This window comes from Fukomys damarensis, unplaced genomic scaffold (genome assembly GCF_012274545.1).
Source record: "Fukomys damarensis isolate Sample0158 unplaced genomic scaffold, DMR_v1.0_HiC HiC_scaffold_16, whole genome shotgun sequence".
Taxonomy (NCBI): domain Eukaryota; kingdom Metazoa; phylum Chordata; class Mammalia; order Rodentia; family Bathyergidae; genus Fukomys; species Fukomys damarensis.
This window is the reverse complement of record NW_022900928.1, coordinates 21461505-21469952: the sequence shown is the minus strand read 5'-3', so window position 1 is coordinate 21469952 and position 8448 is coordinate 21461505. Positions and strand designations below refer to the sequence as shown.

Sequence of the window (8448 nt, the reverse complement as noted above, 5' to 3'; positions counted from 1 at the left end):
CAAAATCGTGCATGAAAATATAAACACATCTAATTTTCTCAGTCTCCTTGGATTTTCAAAAGGGTGCTAACAAACCTGCAGGTGTCTGGGGATGAAATATTTAGTGTCTTATATCACAAAAGGTCCCAAATCTTATGTAAATAGGCCCTGCTGAACAGAGAGGATTGTAGGAGGAGTCTGTTTTCATCATAACATTTGTCTAGCAGGTAGCGTTCATTCTTTGTTACTGGCATATAAGTAAATGTCCTTTGCATTTGCAAATAAGCTAATAATTGCTTATTTTGAGTAAGTTTTTACTGTGAATTACTCATTCATTGCTGTTTATTGCTGAGTGTTTCACATTCATTATCTCATTTGACACAGCAACCACATGAGTTAAATGGCGTTATTGTCTTAATTTTTAAAATAAGATTACGTAACTTCTCTGAGATTACCTAGATAGGTCATCTCTGAAATGTTATTTTATTTCCATTACAGATGGACTGCCTCCTCTATAACACTGGAACTCATATTTTAAATTCATTTCAGTCTTTCATGTATGTTTTTTAAATAAAAATATTACTTATTTCAGATAAGTATTTTTTTTTTTTTTTAGATTTGGGACTAAATGAAGCCAGAGATGTAGCATTTTAATATTGTTTATCAAGTTAATTTATATGAAAATTCATCATTTCCAAATAGTGTTTACATTTATCATGGAAAGTTGAGCAGGAAGGGTACCAAAAGCTTTTCCTTCTGCCTCAAACTTTGCTGGTGGTTATTAGAGGAGGACTTGATATTTTCTATTTTTAGCTATGGAGTGTATTATATCGGTTATTGTCCTAAACTTTTATCTTGCTAGGCTACCTCCTTCCCTGTCTTTTGGCTGGAAAGAGTTGGACTTTTTCTTGGTCTTCATGGGGATTTTTCTTGGTCTTCATTTCGAAGCATAGACATCACTTTGGCATACCAACTTCAATTCCTTTGGATGTGCACCCAGAAATGCTGGATCACATGGTGATTCCACTTTTGGTTTTTTGAAGAACCGCCGCACTGTTTTCCAAATTGGGTGTACTGTTTACATTCCCTCCAAGTACACCAGGGTTATTTTTTCTCCAAGTTCTTGGCAAGATTAGTTATTTTTTTTATTTTATAACTATTCTAACAAGTATGAGATGATATTTTACTGTAGTTTTAACTTGCAATTCTCTTATGATTAAAATTGTTGAATTTTTTTTCATATTTTTAGTACCCAAGTTATTGGCAGTTTGTCCAAGTATTTTATTAAAAATGCTTCAGGATATTTTAGGTTAACAATATTGCTTAAATGAAAGTCTGCCTTTGTTTTACTTTTTCACATTCTCCTGACTAAACTTATTTAATGCTTTTTTTGTGAAAAAAAGTGACTTCTTGTTATTCTTTTTACTTTATGTATTACTCTCTTGCTCCACAACTGGCATAATAAACATTAGGTATTTAAAAAGTATATTCTACTGCATATTATATTCATGCCCAATTTTTGAAATTTTGCTTTTGTTAATTCAACTAATGACCCAAAGTGCATTTATTTCTCATGTTTCTTTCAGTCTTAAACTCTATATGTAACTTCCAATTACAGTTAAGCTGTAATTACACTAACCAGCTTAGGTGATATGCTGTTCTGACAAGCTAACCGTGGAAACTCTGTGCAGTCTAATACAACATTGACATATTTCTCACTTCATTATATTTTTAGTACACTATGTGTTCTCCAGACTCTTAGGAGGTAATATCTATATCTATATCTATATCTATATGTATATATCATATATTATAGTTGTGTCACAAAATATATCACTGCAAGAAAGGAAGAAAAGTTGCCTACTGGTGATTTAATTTGCTCTGAAAACACATATTTCCTCTCACAACTCACTGACACGTACTGTTCACAGACTCACTGAACTGCGAGAGGACTTGTAGTGTGCTCCTCGGTGCCACTAAGAAATAGAGGTAAATTGGATGCTACCAACACTAGCACTTTAACCATTCGTGTTCTCAAAACATCATCACTGAAAGAATTTATTTAACAATTCAACAATTCAAATTTATCAAATGCAGTGACTGTGAGTACAATGCTCTGATCTGAGTCATTGGACACTTTATATCTGTGGCAAGATAGTTTTAGCATTTTTTAAAAAATTTTTTTTTGGTTTTTTTGAGACAGGGTCTCACTATGTAGTTGTGACTGACCTGGAACTCACTGTTAGCCCAGGCTGGTCTCGAACTCACAGCTATCCTCCTTCCTCAGCCCCTGAGTGCTAGGATTACAGGCATGCGCCACCATGCCAGGGTTGATTTTAGCACTTTCAAATCTTGCATAATGGAACATGTTCATGAACATTTTGTAAAGTGTGTGCATTTGAGAAATGTGAAATCTATCTATTGATTCTTTTAAAAGCCAAATTTTGAAGTAAAGATATCAATTATGAGGTCTTTTAATTTATTGTAATAGCCACTAGTTTTTATTTCAGTAGGTATCATTCCCAGGATGGAGACTGGCAATCACACAGTGGTAACGGAGTTCATTATTTTGGGGTTAACAGCGGATCCAACACTTTGTTCCATATTCTTCATAGTTTTTCTAGGAATCTATGTTGTTACTATATTGGGCAATCTCAGCATAATCGTGTTAATCCGAAGAAGCCCCCTGCTTCACTCCCCAATGTATCTTTTTCTCAGCCATCTGGCCTTTGTGGACATGGGGTATTCCACATCAGTCACACCTATCATGATTGTGAGTTTCCTGAGAGAGAAAACTACTATGCCTGTGGCTGGCTGCATAGCCCAGCTTGGCTCCGATGTTGTCTTTGGAACAGCTGAGTGCTTCCTGCTGGCTGCCATGGCCTATGATCGCTATGTAGCCATCTGCTCTCCCCTGCTCTACTCTACTCTCATGTCCTCCAGGGTCTGCATCATATTATTAGTTATTTCCTATCTGGGTGGGGGAATGAATGCTTCATCATTTACCTGCTGCCTATTGAGCCTGACTTTCTGTGGACCAAATGAAATCAACCATTTCTTCTGTGACCTCCCACCCCTAGTAAAGCTTTCTTGTACCCATATTTACGTTGCTGAAATATCTCCCGCCATCTCTGCTGGGTCAATCATTGTAATCACACTGTTCATCATCATTGTTTCATACCTCTACATCCTCCATGCAATCATGAAGATGCGCTCTACAGAGGGAAGATACAAGGCCTTCTCTACTTGCACTTCGCACATCACAGCAGTGACTTTGTTTTACGGGACAGTTACATTTGTTTATGTTATCCCGAAATCCACTCACTCACCTGATCATATTAAAGTGGTGTCTGTGTTCTACACAGTGGTGATCCCCATGCTGAACCCCCTGATCTATAGTCTGAGAAACAAGGAGGTAAAAGAGGCCATGAAGAAATTGATGCCAAGGACGCATTCTTTATTTTGAAAGAAATCCAAATGTGAATCTGAAAATTATAAAACAATAGTTTGCAGGACTTATATGATACACATTTATGTTTTCCTTAGCCATATTTTATGTGAAGAACTCTTACATATACAGTGCTAGCATATTGACTAATGGCAATTTAATTTATAACTTCCTAGAGTCACAAAACATATCATTTTCACTAAAATTGTTTCAAGGTAGTTCGTTATTTCTGGAAGATTTGACTTTTCTTATACAACATTGTCATTGTATTTGGAAATAGTATAGCTATATATTACATACATTCCATAAGATTAAACTGTCACTTTCAAATCTACATCTTTATTCAGTTTTGTTATTGCTTTCTGTGTTACTGAGGTTTGTGAAAAGTTTATCACTATAATTCTTTGCATATTTTTTTCTTTAATTATATCAGTTTTTATATTGTCTATGTTTTGAAGGTTCCTTGCTTTTGTGAAGCTCAGCTCTGTCCTCTGGTAACAGATGGAAGGGTCAAGTGCTTCCTGTTGGCCATGGTGACCTACTGTCATTATATGATAATCTTCTCACCTCTGTTCTATTCCATCCACAAGTCCCTTAGAATCCGCACTCTTTTAGTGGGGAATTCTCATCTGGGTGACTGTGTGAATGTTTGGACATTTAATAGTTGCTTATTGAGTTTGTCTTTGTGTGAACCAAATCAAATAGATACTTTTTCTGTAAATTCTCTTCTTTGTGCCAACTTTCCAGTTCAGATGCCCCATTATTGAAATAATCCCTCCCATGTCTTCTGGCTCCACCATTGTGGCCACAGTACTTATTTTTTTCTCTTACAGTTACATGCTCGCCAAAATCCTGATGTGATCCACTGAAGGGTGCCAAAAGGTCTCCTCTACATGCATCTATCTCCTTATTGTCATTACCCTCAGCTATGGAATTATTACTTTTATTTATGTGCTGCCAAAGACTAGCTATTTATCTAACTATAACAGAGTGATGTCTTTGGTCTATACAGTGGTGATCTCCATGTTGAACTCCTTCATCCACAGTCTGGTGAATAGAGATGTAACAGAGGCCCTGAGAAAGGTAACTGTCAGAATATATTCTTAGGATCTATTCTTTGAATTTAAAACAACTTATAAAATTTTTCATTTACCTAAATCACCTACCACATGCTGTTTAACACACTGCTTAAACTAAAATCATATTTCTTTGCTCTCTTTATACATTGTGTGTCAATCAGAAGAAACCTTGAAATCAGTAAGAATGATAGTAATAATAGTCACTCAGAATGAACTCCTCCAGATGCTAATCACATTTCTTTTATTAATTTATTTAACAAGCAATAATTTGCATTTACTCTTCCCCAGGTTTGTTTGTAAGCATGTCACATTCATTAACTCATCTGTTCCTTACAACAGCTCAATGAAGTAGTCTTATCACTTATAATTTACAAATGAATAATCTGAAGCAAAGAGACAAAAAGTACCTTTCTCAAAGTGAGGTAGCTAAGTATTTATATCCATAAAGTTTAGTTCCCAAAATACCTTGTTTTCCCAATTAATTTTCACGACAATCCTATAATGAAGATAATTGCAAATCCTCCACCCAATTTATGAATGAGAAAATGGAATCTTAGAGACTTCCAGTAGTTTGTCCAGACAGGTGCAATTCAAGTCTTCTGTTTCTAGACCCCAGCACTTAGTCTGTCTCATATCACAATGACTCTAATGACTTCAACACTGTTGCTGAGCTAGAGGATTTGGGCTAGGTGATTCAGCCTAAGGTAGGTCTGTGTAACAATTTTTTAAACAAACTCTATCCCTTACAGGGTATAAGTCAGGGATGGTGACCCTTTTAGAACTTTAATTGATACAAGCACTCTGCTGTTTCATATATGGTGTAGGTTTGCCACCATTGATCTAAGTGATGGAGACTGAGGAACAAGGGTAAGGATGGAAAACTGGATTGGTTCCCATCTTCAGGTAATCAAGTCTTGACACTACAGTCATATTATTTCTCTGGAAATCTATCCATACCTAAATACTTGTTAAAAACAAGTAATCCTATTTGCCATAAAGTAATTTTTTGATTTGTAGTAATTTTAAATGGTATTTTTAAATTTTATGTATTGCAATTACTTTGCTAGAAATACACATAATTTCATAGGTCTGAATCTATTAAAAATTAGAATTCATGCAGAAGAAAATCTGAAAATGTTGTCAAAGATCATGGTAAAGGGATTTGGAGCAGAACAATCTACTTTCCTCATCATTGTCACTACTCTGGAAAAGGTAAAGAGAGATTTTTCTGGAGCTCAGGGACTCTCAGATCAAAGGAAACACCAAGAAAATTGTTTCTGGTGTGTGAAAGAAATACTTAATTTTTCTTTACCTTATTGTAATGTAATAAAAGAAATATGGGAAATATAAAAAATTATAAAATGAAAATAGCACTAATATACTCAAGTGAAATGCAGAGATCTATACTTTTATTGCATTTTTGGTGAAAAATGAAAAACAGTACCTGAAAGGTAAGACAGAATCAATTAAAACTCATGGAATAATTGAATAATGGTGTAGGAACATTGCATTTTGGATTTCTCTTATTTTAATACTTTAAAATAATAAAACATTAAAAGTAAAAGCAAATTTATGGAAAAGATTTAGAATAGGGGCTAGAGTGGTAGCTCAAAACCATGGTACTCAAAACCATGTATCTGTCCTGACAAGAAGAATATAGACATCTGAACCCCACCCCCCTTTGAATATTGAGAGATATATTCCGTGTCCCATTTATGGACAGAAGAACTGCAGTCATATAGAAAATTCTTGTGACATCTTCAAGGACCTTCTCTTGTCCAGTTAAGCATTTTGTACTTTAGGGGGTTGTAATACCCAAGGAAATGTTTTTCTAGTGTTGTTGAAGACAGTTCAGTTCAAAACAATGGTTTACTGAACACTTAATAAGTGACAGGCATTGTATTGATACAAAACATACAGTCAGACCACTGTCTGATCCAATCATTTCATACACTGTATAAAATTTTTGTGGATGCTTGTCTCAAAGTGAATTGTCATGCACACTTACAACATGATAAGTATAATGAGAAGCAATAGTCCCAAAGGAAATGTACTCTTTCCTTACTGGAATTGTATACTAACACTTTCTGGAGGATAAAAAATAAAGAATTAGTCTTAAAACATTACTAGATAAAACAGAAAGGGCACTAGAAAGGTATTCCAGGTATAAGAAGTAGCATTCAAAATGGCACACCAAGGGTTGGGAATGTAGTGCAGTGATAGAGGGCTTGCCTACTGTGCACAGCACCCTGGGTTCAAACATAGCATCTAAAGAATGAAAAAGAAGATAGAGGAATGGAATGAAAGAGCAGGCTATGTGGGGAATTCCATGCAAGAAGAGTCAAGAATGGGGAAGGAATCACTTGCTGCTTTTGCTGCCTCCTGCCTTCCATTTTCCATGCCATGAACTGTTTCTCTTCTTCCATGCCACCTTGTCTTGGAACCAGCCAACTATGAATGGAAACTTCTACAAACTAGAGGCCTGCTATACCATCAGTAAGTGCATGCAGATCCCAGAGAGTGGCTGCATGGACCACAGTGGCATGGCTGCAGGCAGATCCCAGTCAGGGCCCTGACCTGACCCCAGAGTTGCAGGCACACCCTCCCCAGCCACAGGCTCATCTGGAAAAGAGCTGCACAGGTGCACAGCCAAAGGCCCATTAAACCATTACCCACATCCAAGGGCCCACCTGGAAAAGAATGACAAAGATGAACAAGCAACAGCCAGAGGCTTGCCCTAATACCACTGATAAGTGCATGGAGACCCTGGCCAGAAGCCTACACAGACAACAGAAAATGGGGTACACAGCCCCCAGCCAAAGGCCCTCGCAGACAAGTTACATAGGGGCCCCAGCAAGAGGCACATCTAGATATCATCCCAAGTGTGCACAGGACCCAGCCAGAAGCCCACCCAAACAACAGGTCAGCTCAGGTATCCAAAAGACCACTATTTGAAACTCAGGAATTGGTGTACTGGGAGCAGCAGAGTAAAGGCTGCTCAGTGGCTTGCTAAGAATTGAAGACCACTAGGTGAGAAAAAAAGTTGACTCAACAAAGGCACAGCATGCTGCATTGGATGAAATGAAAAGACACCTAAGTAAGACTCAAAACCAGACTTCCAGATCATCTAAGGCAATCCCAAAGGGCAATGATATTTGACAATCTGGTACTCAAACATCTGGACTTCCTGAACAGGAAACAAAAGAGGACCTGGAAAAAATGAAATCAGAAATAATTTCTCAGATAACAACAGAGATTGTGCCCATAGTACAAGACATGATTAACAAATCTAGAATGGACAAAGATTAAAAAAAAAAAACAGAGCTGAGAAACATGATGGAGTCTCAAAATAGGAAACAAATGGAATTCATAAAACAGATTTCTAGATTAAAAACTCCACTGAAAATGTATGCAGCAGAACAAACCAATTCGAGGACAGAATTTCAGATATAGAAGATAGGATTGCAATTAGTGATCAGGAAATGAAAAATTTCTTAAAAATAGTAAGGGACCATGAAAAATTAATCCAGCAGCTGGTAGATGATGCAAAGAATAATAACATAAGACTGATTGGAGAAACAGGAGAGAGTGCAAATGACATAAAAATACTGTTCACAGAGGTAATGGCAGAAAACTTTCAAAATAGGGGAAGAGAACCTGACATACAGATAAGTAAGGCATATAGGACTCCAACTAGCCATGATAAAAAAAATCTACATATAGGCATATAATAGTTAAGATTCCAGAAACCAAACAAGAACAAAATTCTACAAGCAGTAAGAGAAAAGAAACAAATCACATACAAAGGAAAGCCCTTCAGAATAACAGCATACTTCTCATCACAAACCCACAAGGCAAGAAGAGCATGGTATGATGTATTTCAACACCTAAACAAAAACAACCTCCAACCCAGACTGATGTGCCCTGTCTGTTGCTCCTAGT

At 36.6% G+C, this 8448-nt stretch overlaps 1 protein-coding gene across 1 annotated transcript; it reads left to right on the top strand.

Moving 5' to 3' along the window:
* The first annotated feature begins 2494 nt into the window (after positions 1–2494).
* On the top strand, positions 2495–3445 carry LOC104856519 (olfactory receptor 481). The gene has a single exon (XM_010615969.2). It carries the CDS (start codon positions 2507–2509, stop codon positions 3443–3445), a length of 939 nt encoding a protein of 312 aa, XP_010614271.1. The 5' UTR covers positions 2495–2506.
* Positions 3446–8448: the final 5003 nt, after the last annotated feature.

Excerpts from the sequence above, each read along its gene's own strand:
- LOC104856519 (XM_010615969.2), top strand. The coding sequence starts at position 2,507 with ATGGAGACTGGCAATCACACAGTGGTAACGGAGTTCATTATTTTGGGG.